At 32.2% G+C, this 22,299-nt stretch overlaps 2 protein-coding genes across 4 annotated transcripts; one reads left to right on the top strand and one right to left on the bottom strand.

The window, feature by feature from the left end:
* The first annotated feature begins 216 nt into the window (after positions 1-216).
* Positions 217-5,201, top strand: LOC139862453 (probable pectate lyase 5). Its single transcript, XM_071851060.1, has 5 exons — positions 217-523; positions 829-1,543; positions 1,637-1,828; positions 2,069-2,274; positions 4,924-5,201. The coding sequence occupies exons 1-5, from the start codon at positions 381-383 to the stop codon at positions 5,150-5,152; spliced, it is 1,485 nt and encodes a 494-aa protein (XP_071707161.1). The 5' UTR covers positions 217-380; the 3' UTR covers positions 5,153-5,201.
* An 11,816-nt stretch (positions 5,202-17,017) lies between these two features.
* Positions 17,018-22,262, bottom strand: LOC139864903 (glycine-rich RNA-binding protein RZ1C-like). Of its 3 annotated transcripts, XM_071853465.1 has the most exons (5): positions 21,895-22,029; positions 20,914-21,305; positions 19,354-20,812; positions 18,074-18,588; positions 17,018-17,545 (listed from the first exon to the last, which is right to left on the bottom strand). In XM_071853465.1, the coding sequence occupies exons 4-5, from the start codon at positions 18,583-18,585 to the stop codon at positions 17,284-17,286; spliced, it is 774 nt and encodes a 257-aa protein (XP_071709566.1). In that variant the 5' UTR covers positions 18,586-18,588; positions 19,354-20,812; positions 20,914-21,305; positions 21,895-22,029; the 3' UTR covers positions 17,018-17,283. The 3 variants fall into 3 exon arrangements, with proteins under 3 accessions (XP_071709566.1, XP_071709567.1, XP_071709568.1); XM_071853466.1 differs by lacking the exons at positions 19,354-20,812; positions 20,914-21,305 and adding an exon at positions 22,140-22,262 and having other exon boundaries at positions 21,895-22,028; XM_071853467.1 differs by having other exon boundaries at positions 19,354-21,305.
* Positions 22,263-22,299: the final 37 nt, after the last annotated feature.

The following is a 22,299-nucleotide window of genomic DNA, read 5'->3' as shown; positions in this document are numbered from 1 at the left end:
AATTGATTTAACACTGAACGATTTCATCCGTTTTGACTTTAGTGTTAAATCCCCGTGTTAAACTTAACAATGATATTTAACACTGAACGACTTCTAGTGCTCTAAGGAAACTAACGAAAACGAGTTGCTTGCTGCTATACATTATTTAATTTAAATTTACAGATTGTCAATTTGCCATGAGCCCCATTGATCTTTATAAAGAACTTGTACATAACCATCAGCAAATATTGCATTTCCAATGGCTTGCTCCTTCTCCCTTCTACCACTCATGTTAAAGTTAGACCCATATCTTTTACTTGAGCTTTCTTGACAGAGCCATAAACCCAACTCTCTTCCCATTTATTTATTGCATTTAATCCTTCAAAATCAACACAAAAGCAATGTCTCTTGCTCAATCTTCAACCACTTGCATTTTACTATTTTGCCTCTTAACATCACTATTCTCTGTCATTAAAGCCACTTTTAATCTTACACTCCCTCATCAACACCCAAATCCTGAAGCTGTTGTTCAAGAAGTACAAAGGTAACATTTTTATCAAATTCAACACAAAATTCGCCTTCTTTAGTAATTTGAGAGTAAAATTACAAGTAATCCCATCTGGGTTTTGCTCATTACTGTCTTCCATCATGTGGGTATCACTTCCTTTTCAAAAAAATAAGAAAAAATTTCACCTTTTTAATGCTACAGTTACACAATTTCCTATTTGGGTTTTGTTCAGTACCACATTTTACCTTCTGGGTCACTTTAATTTTCCAAAAAACTGTTAAAAAGTAATTTCCCCTTACCTCACATTTGACTTTATTTTGACTAATTTTATATACATACAGGAGCCTAAATGTATCTATATACAGAAGAAAAATGCTCGATGGTAGTAACACCGGCAGTGGCAGCAGTTGTCTCACCGGAAACCCAATCGACGATTGCTGGCGCTGCGACCCAAATTGGTCAAAAAACCGTCAACGTTTAGCAGACTGCGCAATTGGGTTCGGTAAATCAGCCGTCGGCGGAAAAGGCGGTCAGATTTACGTCGTAACCGATTCCTCCGACCATGACGTCATTTCACCGTCGCCGGGAACTCTCCGTTACGCCGTGTTACAAACCGAACCACTTTGGATCATATTCCAATCAAACATGGTAATTAAACTTAAACACGAGTTAATATTCAACAGTTTTAAAACGATTGATGGACGTGGTGCCAACGTGGCAATCACCGGTAACGGGTGTATTACGATTCAATACATCACCAATGTGATAATACATAATATTAGGGTTTATGATTGTAAACCATCAGGGAATACTAATATACGGTCAAGTCCATCGTATGTTGGGTACAGAGGCAAATTGGACGGTGATGGAATAAGTATATCTGGATCAAGAAATATATGGATAGATCATTGTTCATTATCTCATTGTACAGATGGATTAATTGATGCTGTATTGGGGTCCACTGCTATTACTATTTCAAATAATTATTTTACTAATCATAATGAAGTTATGCTTATGGGTCATGATGATAAATACATTGCTGATAAAGGAATGCAGGTAAATGTTTAGTACACTAATTTGTTATATATCAGTTAAACACTAATTTCAAATAGTTTTTAAGCGATTATGTGAGAGTGTGTGTATGTGTAGGTGACATTTGCATTTAATCATTTTGGGAGGGGATTGATACAGAGGATGCCAAGGTGTAGACATGGGTATTTTCATGTAGTGAATAATGATTTTACAGAATGGAAAATGTATGCGATTGGGGGTAGTGCGGACCCGACGATTAATAGTCAGGGTAATCGATACATTGCACCACCGGAAGCTGACTCTAAGGAGGTATGTAGCTTTTTAAGGTTATAAATTAGGTTTATTGTGATATGTTTAGGATTCAGCTTTAATGATTTAATTGTTTTAGCTTCCTTTTTTGTGCATCATTGTAGTTTGTCAATTTCAATTAGGGTGTGTTTGATAAAACTAAATGATTAAGCGTCGAATGATTCATAATATGAATGATTCAAAGGTTCTGAATGACAATAACTTGTTTTATAATCATTTTGAACGAACAATCGTGCACAGGTGACAAAGCGAGTGGACACAGGTGAGGAGAATTGGGCTGGATGGAATTGGAGAACGGATGGTGATATAATGGTAAACGGTGCATTCTTCGTGCCCTCTGGCGATGGCTTGAGCTCAACCTATGCAAACGCCGAGAGCTATGAGCCGAAGTCGGCTACACTTGTGACTCAGTTGACGTTATACGCAGGTGTCTTTGGTGGGCCAAGGTATGTGTACTCTGTTGATCCTGCATACTCTTTGCTTTGCAACTAGCATTAAAGATTAGTTTTTACTTTATACAGTAGTAATTCACCATCTAATTGACCCATTGGCCTTCACATGGTACTACCAACTTGGTCAATGTTTATTTGTTGGCCAAAATGTCTATCCTACCCTTTAGTGGTTAGCAGAATGATTTTATAAGTATTTTTATTTTTATTGTGTAAGAATCATCTCTGAGTTGATTTGATATATTTTCATCATTTTGCTCAAAAAATAAAATTACATTATTACATGATCCTAATCTTAATGACATTTGATGGTGTTTTTGAAGTTATACAAGGCACTAGTTTTGTGTATATATGATTATAAAAAAATAGTATTAGCAACATAATAGCAGTGATTCATATAGCACCATTTTCAGCCATACACCACCAAATATGCTTTAGAGTACATTTGCTGGTGCATGACCAAATTATTGGAGTGTATGAATCATTACCCTATAATAAGTTTTGCATTATTGTAATCAAGTGTCACACAAGTTGGTTTTAAATATTATGTGGGACCTAATGACTAAACACCTTAAGAAAAAGCATGAACTGTCTTATTCATAGTGAAAAGGGACGAATACACTTTATTTTAAGGGTCAAAAGTCCTACTGGCATCCTCTTAGAGTTTCAACTGGAAATTAACAAAAAGGTTTCTTAAGATGAAGCAAAACGAACATACTATAATAATTATTAGATTCAGACCAATAATATTCGCTTAGCTGACAATTAGGAAAAGGGCAATCATGTGTTTTCTTCATATAAAAACCAAGCATGCACTCTTAGATTCGATTAAGGGAAAGGGGTAATACTGTCTTTTTCAATTCTCATAGGGCTTTTTTAAATAAAAAAATAAAGGTAACTTTAGTACTTTACTTTGTGTATGTCTCATTGATTTACAAGGCTCTGTTCGAGATTTAAACATGGATCCTTAAAAACGTTAAAATTTTGCATATGTATAAAAATATATACTACCAAAAGGTTATTATTGTTAATAATAAAACTAGTATTTTTGATTCCGAGATTACTCTGTCAAAATGACTTCTGATTTAGGGTAATTTGTGTCGAAAGAAGAAAAGAATATTTTTTCGACTGTAAGTTCTTTTTTCCTTTATTTGGACCGATGGTAGAACGAGTATATATAAAAGGTTTTTTTAAAAATTCCGTGCCCTCTCTAAATTTCGGCTATGTGCGATGACCTATCTTGCACGGCCTCTAAGACGCCCCTGAGTCTATACCAAATGGTCCACTTTATGTCACACAATTAAAATTTAGCAAAAGGGTAATTCTGCCCTTTTTCATGTAAGTATGTAACCAAAGTGAACTTGGTTTATTAACTTAGTGACCAACACAATGTAACACAATTGAATATCCAAAATAGGAAATGGATTAAAAAAAAAAAAAAAAAAAAAAACGGGTCTGCTGACTGTTTCACAGTTCATGTGTGCATATCGGCTATATCTAAAAAATACACAAAAGGAAGTGTGCTTTTTAGAACCTGACTAAAATGTAACTAGATTTTGTTTTCATAAATGAGAAATTTCAAAATCATTTATGTCAGGAATTGGAAAAAAAATATGATGTACTCCGTATAAGCAAGCTGGAAACCGTGACTTGTGGCTACAAATGGGGCCACACTTGATTTATTCCATTTTGAAGATTAGTTGTATTGCATATTGACAAAAGAAAGGATTAGCTACTTGCATCTTTTTGTAGAGAAATAGTGTGTTCATTGTGACCCATTTCTTGCTTACTGAGTAACTTTTTGTGTCTTAATATAACTCAAGTGCTTCTAAAGTATAAGTTAATTTTGAATATGAACAATATTGGAGTTTAGTTATCTTAGAGTATAAAACGTGATAAATAACTATGAAAGGTGATATATAAGTACAGTAGTAGTTTTTCTCTTAGTTCACAAAATTCACAAAAAGAAATGTGCTTAATCAAAATCGTTTGATTTCTCTTAGTTCGTTTGGTTTACTTCATGGTATTATCATTTAGTATTCGGTTTTGTATTGGTTAGTATGTTGTTTTAAGGTTTTTCGGGTTGTTTAGGGAGGCTCCTTTACAGATAGTTTTCCTTTAGTTTGGTTGTTGTCTAGATGCGAGCTTTTCAGTTTCTCCTGTCTATTTGTATTCTCTGTTGAGGACGTTTTCCTTTGAAAAACAACCTCGTATCTATATGAGTTTTCATTATTTTTGTCAAAAAATAAAAAAAAAAATTAGTACTCCGTAGTATTTTGGTAACTCTCTCCCCTTGACTATGAAAGGTGATAAATAATTAGTGTCCACTACTCCACTTTGACTTTTTAGATCATAACATTATTGTGTAATCATCATTGATTTCCACAATAACCGCTAGAATCACTTTATAATTAACTATACACTAACTTTTTACCCTTTTTATTTCTGTTACCAATACCAATAATCATGTTATGGAAAAACTTCAAAAAAGCATCCTTTATAATAAGTGATTACTTTTTAGACACTTTTAAACCAGTATGTACTGCATTTATAGCATGATGCGCAAATTAGTGCTAATACCTAATAGTATTACGGAGTATATGTTATTTGTAAGGATGGTTTGAGCCAATGTTACCATTTGTGTAGGGATGACGATGGGAACGAGTCATTCAGTGATGGTACGATCACAGGTGATAGCGCAAGTGGGAACACCGGAAAAGGCAGTAACAGTGTCGGTGATGACTACTTTGGGATGACGTTTGATGGTGGCTCAGTTGCAATATCACCGTTTTCGTACATACATTTTTTTATCTTTTTAGTTTTGTACATTACCACTACAAACAGTGGTGGTTTATTTTCGTTATTATTACTATAGTAATTAATAATTAATTCCAAGATTTTTTGATTGACTACAGAAAGGGAAAAAAAAAGGCTATCATTAATATACTAATCAAATTGATTAACGATTTTGTCAAATGCACATACGAGTATTTTTCTTAGGAATTAAGGTTTAGGAGCAATTATCGGTACTAACATAGTAACATGGGAAGATAAAATGTTTGTGGTCACTCGTTGCATTATTATTATATTATATTATATTATATTATATTATATTATACTTACATACTAAACCTCCTCCCAAATTTGGTCGTTAATACTTACATACTAAACCTCCTCCCAAATTTGGTCGTTTCAGTTTTAACGAGTTGTCGTTTTGAGTTTGCGTTCACACTACAAATGGTCCTCCAACTTTCGCACAAATTACACAACAACCCCTCAACTTTACACTTTTTCAGGGGTAAAAAACGTAAATTTATAATTTAATTAAAATAAAAAAACCTTACTCCACCCGAATTTATAACGGGTCCTATCTTCTCGCTCGGTGCGAGTTAAATTTTTCCGAGGCCACCGTTCAACTCGAAAAAATCTCACGAACCCAACGGGACTAACTATATGCAAAACGGACATCGTTAAAAAAAACACTAAATAACGGGCCCTATATTCACGCTCGGTGCGAGTTAAATTTTTCCGAGACCACCGTTCAACTCGAAATAATTTTACGAACACAACGCGACTAACTATACGCGAAACGGACATCGTTAAAAAAAGTAAATATTTCGGGATATATTACATACATATATATACATATACAACACGACTAACTATACGCGAAACGGACATCGTATATCCAAATTGGACCGCGCGTCGAATACAACCGCAGCAACGCGCGGTCGGATTTTTTCTAGTTATATCCAAATGTCCATTTCAATTGCTTTTATTTTATTGTTTTTTAATTAATTGAAGATGACGCATAATAATTCTAGATCCTATGCCATAAGACATGAGATATTTCTGCCAATATTTTAAACCGTTGTAAGAATCCGAAACTAATCCTCTCGGACGAAATCTTCAACAGTTGATCCCATTGCAATGATCGACTCCCAAGTAATATCCTTAGTATGAGCTAATGCACAGCGGAAGTCTTAATTCGTACCTGAGAATAACATGCTTTAAAAAGTCAACATAAAGTTGGTGAGATATATAGGTTTGATGCTAACAGCGTTATAACTATGGACCACAAGATTTCATATTTATAAACATAATACACTCGCAAGTGTATGAAAAGCATTCCAAGCAGTGGGCACCCGGTAACTAGCCTTAACAAGAGTGTGTACCCCTGAGTTATAATAATATGTGCACCGAATCAAGTGCGTTCCGTTAACCTCGAAGTACTAAACATCCGTTCTTCTAGTTTAGTAGTGACTAGAACAACATCTGGGTGGGGGTGTAAAACCCGATAGATCTATCTTTAGGATTCGCGCCTACCAGTTCATAAACCAATAGTTAAAGTTACCAAGCTAGGGGATTTTTGATTCAAACCCATGTAGAACGTAATTTTTGTCACTTGTGTCCATAACGTAAATCATTTATAAAAATAGCGCATGTATTCTCAGCCCAAAAATATTTAAAGTTTAAAAAGGGACTATATACTCACCTAATGTATTTTGTAGTAAAAATACATATAACATCATTGATCAAATATAAGGTTGGCCTCGGATTCACGAACCTATATCATTTATATATATATATTAACATACATTATTGTAATCAAACAAATTTATATAATGTATTTTAAATTATATATCTTGTACATTTAATTTATAATAATAGTATTGTCAATGTAAAAATAATAATAATAATAATAATAACAATAATAATAATACTAATATTGTTAATAATAATATTAATAATCTTAAATGATAATTTTAGTAATATTGATAGCTTTAATAAAAATGTTAAATCTTAGTAGTAATGATATTTTAATAAAAATGATATTGATAATAGAATTAAAATGATACTTTTAATTTTAATGATAACATGATAATTTTTAAATAGCTAAAAAAAATGTTAATTTTAATAATGTATAATATTAATAATAATTCTAAAAATAATTATCTTACTAAAAATGATACTTTTGCTAATTTTACTAATAATAATAATAATTCTAATAATACCATTAATAATTCTATTAATAATAATAATAATAATAATAATAATATTAACATTAATAATAATTATAATAGAATTGATAATAAAGAATGTATACCCCTTTTGAATTGATTTTCTGAAAAAAAATTGCTCCGAACAGGACTCGAACCCGGGACCTCCCGCTCATTACCCACTCCCTTAACCGTTGGGCCAATGCCCATTATCTGATTTATCCCAACACTTTTATGTATATAACCGTAATTAAAATACTTATATTTCATCTCCTTCCTCAACTATGAAATCGAATCAAACCTACAGAAATTCCTTTCCTCAATTTACAATTCGTTTTAGGACTTACAGAAACATTTAGAGATCGTTTAAATCATTTAAACTAATTAAAACAGAATCAAATATTTAAAATAAAGTGCTGTAACAGAATTTTATATATTCATGAACTCAATTGTTAATCCATTAATCTATACGGTTTTGGATTGTGACTTCCTCATGAAAGAGCTTTAGAACCTCCCTTAGAATCTTTCTGGACTCGTAATTGCTACCAAGACACTCAATTGAAATCGAATTTTACAATTAACCAGAAGTTCACCCTTAAGGACCGACGGTTTTGACTCCCAAATTCAAAATGGTTTTGAGGAATTGGAAACTGAAATTCCACAGACAGTTTCGCTAGAGGTTTTCAAAAGATACTGTATTAATAGAATTTAATGACTGATTCGAAAATGGTCTTTTGCTTAATCAATTCTTCGAGCAGAGAGTATTTGTATATATATTTGTTTTATTTTCCAAAAGGCAGTGATAAAATCTGTAATAACATCGAATGGTACCTATATACATCTGTATTAATCATTCCAAAATAGCTGATAGTAATCGACAGACAAAGTTTCACATGTTAACAGAATCAGAAAGAAAAAATGGAACTGATATTGATAGGAAAAGAAAAAAAACGCGTTCTAAAGATATATCTGTATTATAAAATTATAAGATTATATATATTTGTATTTATTTACAATTAATCTTATAACATTAATAATTTAATAATAATACATAATAATACAATTAATATTATAAATTATATAATTTACAAAATTTATAATCACCTAATAGTAATAATAATAATATTATTATCAATGATAGTGATAACTATAAATTTTATAACAAATAATATCATTAATAATAATAATAATAATAATAATATTAATCAAAATAAAACTATTTTTAATATAAATAAAAGTAATAATAATTTTTTTTATTTAAAAATATAATATTCATTAATATTAATATTAACTTTAATATTATTTTTTTTAATAATAATAAGAGTACTATTAAGAATATAACAACTTGTATTCTATTTTATTAATTATACGATATTATATAACATATTCTATAATAATTTATATTGGATATTAATTTTTTTTTATATATTAATATACATATATTAATAATTAAGTATAGGTTTCTTAAATATATACTATATAAAATTATATTTTAAATAACAAACTTTATATCTGTTGAAGCAAATAAACCTAAAGTATAACATTATACATTTAATGCATAGTTAATGTTGACATATCATGTTCAAAATCCCATACACTCAATATACTCTAAATATTCACATTAAATCTCATAATAATATATTAGTATAATTAATTTATTATTTATAATTATTTACATGTATAAATATCTATACATATATTTCGGTTTACCATTAGAGGTTCGTGAATCGTTAGGCATGGTCAAAGGGTAACTAATCATCCGAATATTGATTTCACACATTCAAGACTCAACATTAGGGTTTTTGCTTATCGTGTCGGAAACATATAGAGATTAGGGTTTAAATTTGATCAGAAATTTCCGGGTCGTTACAGTACCCACCCGTTAAAGAAATTTTGTCCCCGAAATTTGAGTGAGGTCGTCATGGCTAACAATAAAATTGTTTTTATGACGAATAAGAGTTGATAATTAGAGTTTTATCATTATTGATTATTATAGATAAAACAATCCGATTATGTGAAGCGTACAAGTGAAGCTGTCACAAAAGTGTGAACTGGAGAAATAAAGGTCCGTCTTAACTTTTGACGTAGTCATGTTGAATTTCGGAATTTAAGGGATTTAAGGAAATCTTCTAATCGGAAGGAAGATATATTAGCATGAATTATTAGCAACTGTGGAATAACGGAAGAACGGAAATATCAAGGAAATATTTCCGTGATACGCTTAGAAATTAAATAAAATGAAAGAGTCGTGTAACATGGCACATGATGATGGTACTGTGAATCATCACATTCCATTAGAAACTTAACATTATTTACTGTAATATAATGAAGTTGATCAAGTTTCATTATATTATACTAATTCATGCATCAGTTCCCAACACTGCTTCAGAACATTCCTATTTTAAATTCGAAGGTTTTAGAACTTAGAAACTAACACAGTTTCTTTTATATTGTAACGCAGATATTACGGAGAAATACATGATTTCGGATAAGAACAGCTATGAGAATATCTCCAGAAATATGGAGAATATGTATAACGGTAGATATGAAAATACCTTATAATATCTAAGATAAGATGTTGATGAAAAATATCATATGAAAAGGTTTAGAACAAGGAGTAGGGTTCTTACTATCGATTTCAGTAGACATTGAATCGTTTGGATTCTTTGAAGTCTGGTTTAGTTTTCATGATTTGTCCACGGTCTCCTTCATACTTTGCTCAATCCGTTTTTTTCAGTTTCAACACTTCTCTTTTTCTGGGCTTTTCCAACATAATGTACTTCATCGTAAACTTTTGACTATTAAGGTCGTTTACGGTTTTTGCTGCTTTATCAGCATTTCAAGAATTATTTCATAGTCCAGAGTGTTTTTCAGAAACTTCATATTCGAAGTATGAATTTCTTAGGGATAAACGTTTTAGGTATAACTGAAGAAGTTCTACGAGATTTTCAAAATACTGATTGTTGATTTTGCCAAAGGGATGACGAGCTGCCGGTACATGATGTCGTGGAATATAAAAGATTCTCCGGTAACGATGGCGGAAGAACAACGTGTATATATATTGAAGTTGTAATGAGAGTAGTCTTACTGAGAAGTCGAAATGGGGCTGTGACAAAATTGGCTACTTGAAAAGGAATCGTACGGTTGTTTTTGCTAATGAATGATAAGGAATTCGACGCGAATAGGTTTTAACTATAACTTCGATTTCGAAAGTTTTTCAGGTGCATAACTTTATGCATGAATCTTTCTTCCATAGACGAGGTGCAGCTGGTTCAACTTCTCGACCGAGGTGTTTTCAAGAATCGTGAAAGATTTGAACGCGAATTGTAATTGTCAATGTACAAATGAGGTTTTAGGATAGAATCAAGTGGCAAACTTGAAGAATTGTTTAATTTCATATGTTATAATCAACATTTTAATTCATTTTAATTGTCCCAAAGTTGGCAGTCTAATAGTGTGATTGTCCAATAGTCCAATAGTTCAACAGTTCAATATATTCATATATAATTTAATATACATAATTAATACGTATCGTGACCCGTGTACCGGTCTCGGTGTCGATCACAACTCAAAGTATATATATATTTTGGAATCAACTCCGACCCTGTATAGCCAACTCCCACCTTCACATATAGAGTGTCTATGGTTGTTCCGAAATATATATATAGATGGGTCGATATGATAAGTCGAAACCTTGCATACGTGTCCCGTTTAAAGTGCGTAAAAGTAAATAACAGAATTTAAATGACGATAAATAAAATTGCGAGAATGTAAATTGCGATAAATTAAATGTTAATCAGTTAGCTGGGAACAGTTAGCCGGAACAGTTAGCGTGGAATCCTTAACAGATTTTTTTTAATTAGTTAATTCGTGTGTTTCTAACAATTTTTAATTTGTCCAATGTTTCTTCTTTATGCCACTTGTTGGATTCGGATAGGTAAGAATCCAAATATGAAATTTGAATGGAAATGGTTATTCTGAAATGAACGGATACGTATATTGATGATTGTAAGTAGGATAGTAAATGACCGTTGAATCAGATTGGGAAGAATGTACAGTGTAACTTGTTAATGTGAATTTTAAATATTCCTTGGGTACTACCCACCCGTTAAAATATTTTCATCATTAACAGTTTGTACGAAAGAATTTTTAATTACGATCTTTATGAAAATATACTTGCATATATATTTTCTTCAGATGTCATTATGGATTTAATGAGTCAATAAGATTTTATACTCATTTGATTTATTGTTAGCACTTGATTACATGATCTCTAAAACATTAGAGATGACATAATCGTCATGTCGACCGAAGATAAATGAGGTAGAACAATATGTAAAGCGAAGATAATCGATGTAGAACGATATGTAGAACGAAGATCATACTCTAAGTACCGATGGGGTTATTGAGGCGTGTGATGTTGTTATCCGAGGTACAGATTGTGATATTGAGGTTTACGACGTGGTTGTGGTTGGGGGTGATAAGGGTACTGTCGGCGTTGATGGTGATGATACAGATTATGCTGCTGGTGCTGCTGCTGATGTTTGTAACCTTCGCACCGTGTTCTCCAAAGCCGTCACACGAGCGCGAAGTTCATTAATTTATGTTAGTACACCAGGATGATTGGCGGTTGAGGTGAGCGAGTGACCAAGATCCGAAATATGGGATAGGATATAATCGTGACGAGATACTCGAGAAATGAGAGAGAAAATGGTTTCTCGAACAGGTTCGCCGGTAAGTGCTTCAGGTTCGTCGTCAATAGGGCAATTCGGTGGGTGAAAGGGATCACCTTCTTCTTGTCTCCAATAATTTAGTACACTACGAACCCACCCCCAATTCATCCAGAATAGATGATGGGAAATTGGTTGATCCATTCCAGTGACGCTGCCTTCGGAGCCCGAATGAAAATCCATATCAGCGTAGCTGTCGGAGTCGGAGGAATTCGAACTGGACGCGGAGTTCATCTTGTATAGTCGGGGAATGAATTTTTGGTTTGGGATAAATTATAGGAGTTGGGTTTGATATTCTTCAATACATAACTTACATATGTATTTATAATACTCAAAATCCCGTGATTTGCGGAGAATCTTTGAAATTCGTCAGGCAATGTCTATAGCAACAGATACGCTAGGATACGAATTTTGTCTATACACTATCGATGCACTAAATGCAGTAAGACGTGTCTAGACTTAAGAATACTAAGCATGCAATTCCTAAGGATGATAAGCAGATGATTTCCGACTAAATATGATAAGCAAAACTTTTGACATGTAGGCACGGTCAAAGTCCAGACTCATTAATGTATCCTAACAACTACTGGTCAGACACACTAATGCAAGACCTGGTTCACTAAGACCACCGCTCTGATACCAACTGTAAGAATCCGAAACTAATCCTCTCGGACGAAATCTTCAACAGTTGATCCCATTGCAATGATCGACTCCCAAGTAATATCCTTAGTATGAGCTAATGCACAGCGGAAGTCTTAATTCGTACCTGAGAATAACATGCTTTAAAAAGTAAACATAAAGTTGGTGAGATATATAGGTTTGATGCTAGCAGCGTTATAACTATGGACCACAAGATTTCATATTTATAAACATAATACACTCGCAAGTGTATGAAAAGCATTCCAAGCAGTGGGCACCCAGTAACTAGCCTTAACAAGAGTGTGTACCCCTGAGTTATAATAATATGTGCACCGAATCAAGTGCGTTCCGTTAACCTCGAAGTACTAAACATCCGTTCTTCTAGTTTAGTAGTGACTAGAACAACATCTGGGTGGGGGTGTAAAACCCGATAGATCTATCTTTAGGATTCGCGCCTACCAGTTCATAAACCAATAGTTAAAGTTACCAAGCTAGGGGATTTTTGATTCAAACCCATGTAGAACGTAATTTTTGTCACTTGTGTCCATAACGTAAATCATTTATAAAAATAGCGCATGTATTCTCAGCCCAAAAATATTTAAAGTTTAAAAAGGGACTATATACTCACCTAATGTATTTTGTAGTAAAAATACATATAACATCATTGATCAAATATAAGGTTGGCCTCGGATTCACGAACCTATATCATTTATATATATATATTAACATACATTATTGTAATCAAACAAATTTATATAATGTATTTTAAATTATATATCTTGTACATTTAATTTATAATAATAGTATTGTCAATGTAAAAATAATAATAATAATAATAACAATAATAATAATAATACTAATATTGTTAATAATAATATTAATAATCTTAAATGATAATTTTAGTAATATTGATAGCTTTAATAAAAATGTTAAATCTTAGTAGTAATGATATTTTAATAAAAATGATATTGATAATAGAATTAAAATGATACTTTTAATTTTAATGATAACATGATAATTTTTAAATAGCTAAAAAAAATGTTAATTTTAATAATGTATAATATTAATAATAATTCTAAAAATAATTATCTTACTAAAAATGATACTTTTGCTAATTTTACTAATAATAATAATAATTCTAATAATACCATTAATAATTCTATTAATAATAATAATAATAATAATAATAATATTAACATTAATAATAATTATAATAGAATTGATAATAAAGAATGTATACCCCTTTTGAATTGATTTTCTGAAAAAAAATTGCTCCGAACAGGACTCGAACCCGGGACCTCCCGCTCATTACCCACTCCCTTAACCGTTGGGCCAATGCCCATTATCTGATTTATCCCAACACTTTTATGTATATAACCGTAATTAAAATACTTATATTTCATCTCCTTCCTCAACTATGAAATCGAATCAAACCTACAGAAATTCCTTTCCTCAATTTACAATTCGTTTTAGGACTTACAGAAACATTTAGAGATCGTTTAAATCATTTAAACTAATTAAAACAGAATCAAATATTTAAAATAAAGTGCTGTAACAGAATTTTATATATTCATGAACTCAATTGTTAATCCATTAATCTATACGGTTTTGGATTGTGACTTCCTCATGAAAGAGCTTTAGAACCTCCCTTAGAATCTTTCTGGACTCGTAATTGCTACCAAGACACTCAATTGAAATCGAATTTTACAATTAACCAGAAGTTCACCCTTAAGGACCGACGGTTTTGACTCCCAAATTCAAAATGGTTTTGAGGAATTGGAAACTGAAATTCCACAGACAGTTTCGCTAGAGGTTTTCAAAAGATACTGTATTAATAGAATTTAATGACTGATTCGAAAATGGTCTTTTGCTTAATCAATTCTTCGAGCAGAGAGTATTTGTATATATATTTGTTTTATTTTCCAAAAGGCAGTGATAAAATCTGTAATAACATCGAATGGTACCTATATACATCTGTATTAATCATTCCAAAATAGCTGATAGTAATCGACAGACAAAGTTTCACATGTTAACAGAATCAGAAAGAAAAAATGGAACTGATATTGATAGGAAAAGAAAAAAAACGCGTTCTAAAGATATATCTGTATTATAAAATTATAAGATTATATATATTTGTATTTATTTACAATTAATCTTATAACATTAATAATTTAATAATAATACATAATAATACAATTAATATTATAAATTATATAATTTACAAAATTTATAATCACCTAATAGTAATAATAATAATATTATTATCAATGATAGTGATAACTATAAATTTTATAACAAATAATATCATTAATAATAATAATAATAATAATAATATTAATCAAAATAAAACTATTTTTAATATAAATAAAAGTAATAATAATTTTTTTTATTTAAAAATATAATATTCATTAATATTAATATTAACTTTAATATTATTTTTTTTAATAATAATAAGAGTACTATTAAGAATATAACAACTTGTATTCTATTTTATTAATTATACGATATTATATAACATATTCTATAATAATTTATATTGGATATTAATTTTTTTTTATATATTAATATACATATATTAATAATTAAGTATAGGTTTCTTAAATATATACTATATAAAATTATATTTTAAATAACAAACTTTATATCTGTTGAAGCAAATAAACCTAAAGTATAACATTATACATTTAATGCATAGTTAATGTTGACATATCATGTTCAAAATCCCATACACTCAATATACTCTAAATATTCACATTAAATCTCATAATAATATATTAGTATAATTAATTTATTATTTATAATTATTTACATGTATAAATATCTATACATATATTTCGGTTTACCATTAGAGGTTCGTGAATCGTTAGGCATGGTCAAAGGGTAACTAATCATCCGAATATTGATTTCACACATTCAAGACTCAACATTAGGGTTTTTGCTTATCGTGTCGGAAACATATAGAGATTAGGGTTTAAATTTGATCAGAAATTTCCGGGTCGTTACAACCGTCCAATTTAAACATTAAACTTTAGATGTATTTGGCGCTAAGACATACAAATATTTGTATATAATTAAATATCACATTATTATAATCGTTACACACAATATTTTATACACGTTAACTGCCCCAAAGACTATATTTAGAAAAATCAAAAATGAGTCTTTACTTTTTACTTGGTATTTATATAAAGGTTATTGAGCAAAGCACTCATTTTACGAACTAATTATAACGATTCACCCTAAAAAAAAGATATTGGCAAAATGTCTTCGCCAGTCGCAAGGTCACCTGTGATCCTACGATTCGTGATTTGTGAGTCACTTTGGATAGAAGATATTACAGGCAACTTTGAAATTTGAACTTTAAATATAGACAAAATTACCTATTTCATCCCCGTATTTTCTACTTTTTGCCCGTTTCATCCTTGTGTTTTATTTTCTGCATTTTTCATCCTTAAAAGCATTTTTCATCCTTAAAAGCATTTTTCATCCTTAAAAGCATTTTAAAGTCTCAATTTCATCCCTCACCCTAACGAAGGTTAACTGAGTCCGTTAAAACTATTCATAGAGACTATCCACGTAATCTTCAACTAATTAAACTACAAAAATCAATTCATTGTTCCTCTCATGATTTAAGTGGACTTTAATTGATGGTGGAAATTTCTTTTGAACGGAAACAGAGACAACCTCTCTAATTAGTTTTTTTGATATACAAAATAATGAGATTTTTTTAACATACTTTAATCGATTTTTTCTAATATCTTTTGAACGGCAACACGGACTTTAATCGATTTTGACAGGTCGAAGTTTAAACAGGCCGAAGTTGATCATGGACTATTTTCATAGGAAAAGTTTAAATTGCAGGCTATTTTCATTTGATCGATTAATCGAATTTTGTTTAAAACATGTCAAAATCGATCAAATGAAAATAGCCTGCAATTTAAACTTCTCCTATGAAAATAGTCCATGATCAACTTCGGCCTGTTTAAACTTCGACCTGTCAAAATCGATTAAAGTCCGTGTTGCCGTTCAAAAGAGATTAGAAAAAATCGAATAAAGTATGTTAAAAAAATCTCATTATTTTGTATATCAAAAAAACTAATTAGAGAGGTTGTCGGTGTTACTGTTCAAAAGATATTACCACCATCAAATTAAAGTCCACTTAAATCATGAGAGGAACAATGAATTGATTTTTGTAGTTTAATTAGTTGAAGATTACGTGGATAGTCCCTGTAAATAGTTTTAACGGACTCAGTTAACCTTCGTTAGGATAAGGGATGAAATTGAGACTTTAAAATGTTTTTAAGGATGAAAAATGCAGAAAATGAAACATACAGATGAAACGAGCCAAAAGTGAAAAATAGAGGGACGAAATGGGCAATTTTATCTTAAATATATTTGAATGGTTGGTGGATAAAAATCGATTTCTCTATATCCATATACCATTTATCACACTAGGTTGACAATTGATAGATCCTGTATAATATATGAACATATTGCGTGTCAATACCCATATAAATAAACTGCCTATCAAATACCCTAAACAAACAAACAATTATGTCATCCAAGCACAAAGCAAATCTAGAAAGCCACATATAACAGCTTCATCAATCAGTAGGAGCAGATGGCAAAGAAAGTTATCAATAATCAAACGTAGTCGGGCGACCTCCTCCCCTTCTAGGTCGGTCATACGGACCAGCTCTGTCCCTATAGTTTCTTCCTTCATAACGTGCTGGCCCACCACTACCTATATATCTCTCACTGCTCCTCCTTGGGCCCACTTCCCTATCATAATCTCTCTCCCTACCGTATCCACTTTGCGGTGGCAGTGGTGGTGGATACCGATCTGGAGCTACATACCTATCGCCTCCAAACCGATCTCCACTAGGTGCTGCTGGATACCTGCATGAATGCAAAACAATTTAAATAAACATTTGTCTGTTGCTTTAAACCATATGTAGTATGCAACTAGACGTGGCAACTTAGGGTGTTTGCATTTGTGCTTTGAAAATTGATTATGCGTTTTAAATAATTATAATTATAATCAAATAATCAGCTGTAGCATAACGTGTTATACATTAATGATGTGGTGTTTGGATTTGATTATGTTGTTTGATAACACAATGATCTAATAATCAGTCTTGTATAAGTGTTTGATAAATCAGATTATTTGATGAATTAACAATAATCTATTAATCACGTTTTGCTGTAGTATGAGGGTGATCTGCTTTTTCATTTTCACGTTGCGTCTCTATAATCACAATTAATTGATTTAAAATATTTGCCAAACACAATTAACTAATTATTTACGATTTGGAAACATAATAATCAAATAATCATCTTCTAATTATTAATCCAAACACCCCTTTAGACTCGATATTAACAGGTCAATTCAAGTTATGTTGTCTAACATGTAAAATATACAGATACCTGTCATTAGCGTAGCGAGTGCGGCTGCCATACTTGTCGTCTCTGCTCTCATAGCGGTCTCTATCACCAAACCGCCCTGCATCATACCTGTCATCCACATAGCGGTCACGTTCTGCATAACGATCTCCTCGACCACCACCAAACCTAGAACGTGACGAGAACTGACCGCCACCTCTGCCGCCACCACCACCGCCAAGTGAAGTACAATCGCGAGCCCAATGTCCTGACCGGCCACACTTAAAGCACTCATCTTGTCCCAGAGATCTGTCACCGCCACCACCACCACCACCACCACCACCATAACCACCTCTACCGCCAGAGGGATAGTTTCGACCATAATCATGATCTGCATCATCACCGCTCGTTCTAGCCTGGGCCTTGTTAACTGATATCGCTCGGACCCCAAGAAGATCACTGCCATGCATTTCTCTGATCGCATCTTCCATACCTCGTCGGTCTGAAAATGTCAGAAACCCAAATCCACGTGGACGGCCAGTGTCTCTTTCAAGCATTATCTAACCAAAAAAGCAGGTTATAATATTCTAAAGCTATAAACAATATAAGTTGGTCTAGCAAAGTATTCCAAACTAAAAAAAAAGTATTATAACAGATCACAACAGATGATGCATATTTCCCAAAGTATAGAAACACAGATGGATATGAGACTGGCATATCTTTAACATACTACGAACTTTGACAGAATAAAATTGGCGAAAATCAAATAATGCATAACACAGGTGAAGTTTAAAGTATTCATCAAGTGAAGGAAATAGTATACCGCGTTCAGATACAACATGCAGCATCCAGCAAAGCACACAATCTTACTCCATTACAAAAAATACAACAAAAGATATTATGCATGCAAATTCGGATACTCTAGTTTCAGATTAGTAGATTTCTTATTCCAAAATTACATTGACACGGAAATGTTGTTCCAAAGTTGAAGTGTATGCCATGAAAATCCTAACTGCTGGACTTTTTTGATGAAAAATAGATCTTCAAGGCTTCAAGCTATAGCAGAGACAATTCATCATCAATTAATAAGTGTATAGTTTATAATAAAGGTTATATATATGGCATTACACAAATTATGTGAAAATGTCTACCAGTAGATGCCTTCCAAAAAGATTACTAATCATCATTCTATTCAAAATAGTGATATTGATGAGACATTAACATTGCTAACATCATTAACACAATAATATAACAGCGATATTTTTCTTGTGTGATAAGATTTACTAACACGATAAGAGGAAAAAAAACTCAGTTGGTAATGTTACCTCTATATCATTTTGACTAGCAAACAAATTTTTTGGTCAGCTTTCTAATACATCAGGTGCTATGTACCAATTATGTCATCAATTTCTTCTTTCTGACTCCAGTCTAATCTTATAAAAGTCTGCCAGAGCAACCAACTGCTTTTGGGATTCAACTGATGACACGATTGCGAGACTTTGCTTTGTTTTACTCTAATTTGTTAGGTTTTACGACAGTACACAGTCTGAATTTTGACTATCGCATAAAGAGCCTTTTCAGTAAAATAAATCCCTATATAAAACTTTCTTCCCCACTCTGGTCAATGAAATGCATCTGTTACGAACCGATATATTTCAGAGAAACAAACAACACATGGGATCCTAAAGAGTTCTGACAGCTTACATTTGTTTCATCTACAAACTTTTCTTCATCCATATGCTACAGATACTTACGATTCACAACCTCCCTTTATAGATGATAAATAGTGCATGTCACTACATTTGAAAACATAATGTGCTACAACTTTTACGTACTAGTAACACAACTTATTCAACTCTCTCAGATGTCGGTCTAACCCTTCTATTATGAAACCAATGACACCTGTAACAAAAAAACACAAATATTCATCGGCATCTCTTACTGCCAGTCGAACATATATATGGTGTCAGAGGTTTCAGCAAGTTAGGTTCGCATATTACAAAACACCCAAAAACAGTAACAGTTGACGCTTTACAGCTAAAAGCAGTGGCGTCGACTAAAAGAGAATAGAATGAATTGCGAGAGCATAACTGACTGATTGATACGTACATCAATAAATAGTTTGTTTAATGACAATTCTCATAAGGGTCGATCTACCCAAGTCAAATGCGTCCAAGGACAGTTCTCTTATTGGCGAATCTACCCAAAAAATGGAGAGTGCAGCGACAGTTCTCATATAGTCACCCACAAAGCTGCTATATCCAAGCAAAGAAGTCATATACAACTAGGAAAATGCCCAAATTGCCACAAACAAAGCTCCAACCAAAAAAGACAACACAAAGGTAGAGCCCCAATTTGCGACAAACGAAGCTAGATGATATCAGCAATCAGACGCATAGATATGAAGGCACTCGGCATTGGTGTAAATGAGTAAGCTGCAAGTGCTACCAACTAGTCTAACATTCATCACCTTGGAAAATTATCAGACAGATGGGACCAAGTAATGTTCAACAAGTGGTGCAGATAGCAACATCAACAAATAGAACCCCTTATTAACATGTACAGAAAATCACGAGGTTACTATATCATGATGGCCACCAGCAGACTTTGATGCACATATCAATTCAAAATCTTAAATATCAGAGTCTGAAGATCCCTCAAAAACAGCAACAAAACAAACCTCTGTCAGTTTCCCTGCTAAATATGAGATGGGCATCTTAATCCTAATGGACTTTGAAGTTAATCAGAGTGCTGAAATTCAAAACAGCTGAGTGAAATACAGAGCTATTGGAGAAAGGCAGATATACATAACGATTAGACTTCAACATCTAAACACAACTTAACACAGACTTTTAAGAAACTACTGCTCAAAGCTAATTTCTCACCCCTGTTAGATTCAATAAAAGCACCGCAAACAGCCAAAGCCCAACACGGCATTGTTTGTCACTTATCTGCTGCTTCACAGAACCTAAACAGTTAAGAACGCGTTCAAACACTAACTACACAATTTCCTGAAGTTTGCTAAATCCCCTGACTTTTTGAACGCACAAACACAGTTTATAACATATATAAGGAGAGTCCAAGTTGCTGTTTTGCTCAAACCACCACTCTTTCTCAAAACAGATCACATACTTGACTAAACAAAGATCTGATTAAGGCTTCAAGGAGGGTGTGTACTTGTGTAACGTCCTGATATATACATGTTCTATTACAACAAAACGAACTGAATAATTCAAACCAATTGAACCCAAATCTCCTTGTAAACAAATCATCTTAACTGAACAAAGATTCAGAACCAGCATTCCAGCAAAAAGAACAAACAAAGAAAGAATCAATAACAGAAACATCAGAGAAATAACAATAATCATAACTTACATATTCAATACTCCGTATAAAACTAACTATTGCTGACATAATGAAGACTAGCAATCTTGTTGGCATAAACTTGTTTCTCTAGCATCAATAGGGTTTCATACAAACATAAAAACCTTCTTATCGGCATGATTATTGTAGTTGTGTGGCTTTAAAGGCACGAAAAAATAAGCATCAATTCATGTAACTACAATAACACATAAAACGTTCACTACATTAGCACAAGAAAATCGTCATATCCTGTAGGGCGTGAATTCCCTACATCCTCCGTGCAAAATCCTAGACACCAACTCAAAGTTGAATAGTTACATCTTGCTAATACAAGTTTCTGACTGTATAACATTATACAAACCCTCAGCTAATGAAACAGCATATAATAACTACTTAGTTATACAAACTAACGCCCTAAAAAATAAAACACAGAGTAGAATTTATCGATTATTTAGTAAAACAACTTTTATATACGCGTAATAAGTGAAAAAAGGGAAATGAACCTGAGAATCGATAATTTTGCCGAAACGGCTAAAGGCGTCTTCAAGCTGACGCTCGTCAACGTAACATGACAGTCCTCCAACAAATATACGGTAATCGGAGTCTTTTCCAGCCATTGATTTCAACAATTACCAATCTGATCATTAAAGGAAAAAAAATATTTGAGAGAACTTGAAGATGATATTCATAAGGTAATCACACAATATGTTAAATCAGACGAAATTGTTGCTGATTTTACAAAGATTACCTTTTATCGAAAATCGGTTTTATTTCGAGAGCTAGAATAACGCGAGTGGATTTTAGGTTAAAAATAGGAAAACCTAGCACAGGCGGAGCACGAAGAAATGTAATTAGAACGACAGGAAGTTTATTGACACATTAGGTCCTTCACTTTAAACTTTTGACAA

Source organism: Rutidosis leptorrhynchoides, chromosome 8 (genome assembly GCF_046630445.1).
Source record: "Rutidosis leptorrhynchoides isolate AG116_Rl617_1_P2 chromosome 8, CSIRO_AGI_Rlap_v1, whole genome shotgun sequence".
NCBI classification, from domain to species: domain Eukaryota; kingdom Viridiplantae; phylum Streptophyta; class Magnoliopsida; order Asterales; family Asteraceae; genus Rutidosis; species Rutidosis leptorrhynchoides.
Note: the sequence above shows the minus strand (reverse complement) of the source record. Positions and strands in the feature narration are given on the sequence as shown.

What these genes read in the sequence shown, in the direction of transcription:
- LOC139864903 (XM_071853466.1), bottom strand. Translation starts at nt 22,008, where the DNA reads ATGGCTGGAAAAGACTCCGATTACCGTATATTTGTTGGAGGACTGTCA. An exon ending in GCAAAATTATCGATTCTCAG is followed by an intron (nt 18,589 to 21,894) that starts GTTCATTTCCCT and finishes TTTTTTGGTTAG; the next exon opens with ATAATGCTTGAAAGAGACAC. An exon ending in ACTCGCTACGCTAATGACAG is followed by an intron (nt 17,546 to 18,073) that starts GTATCTGTATAT and finishes GCATTCATGCAG; the next exon opens with GTATCCAGCAGCACCTAGTG.
- LOC139862453 (XM_071851060.1), top strand. Translation starts at nt 381, where the DNA reads ATGTCTCTTGCTCAATCTTCAACCACTTGCATTTTACTATTTTGCCTC. An exon ending in GTTGTTCAAGAAGTACAAAG is followed by an intron (nt 524 to 828) that starts GTAACATTTTTA and finishes ATATACATACAG; the next exon opens with GAGCCTAAATGTATCTATAT. An exon ending in CGGAAGCTGACTCTAAGGAG is followed by an intron (nt 1,829 to 2,068) that starts GTATGTAGCTTT and finishes AATCGTGCACAG; the next exon opens with GTGACAAAGCGAGTGGACAC.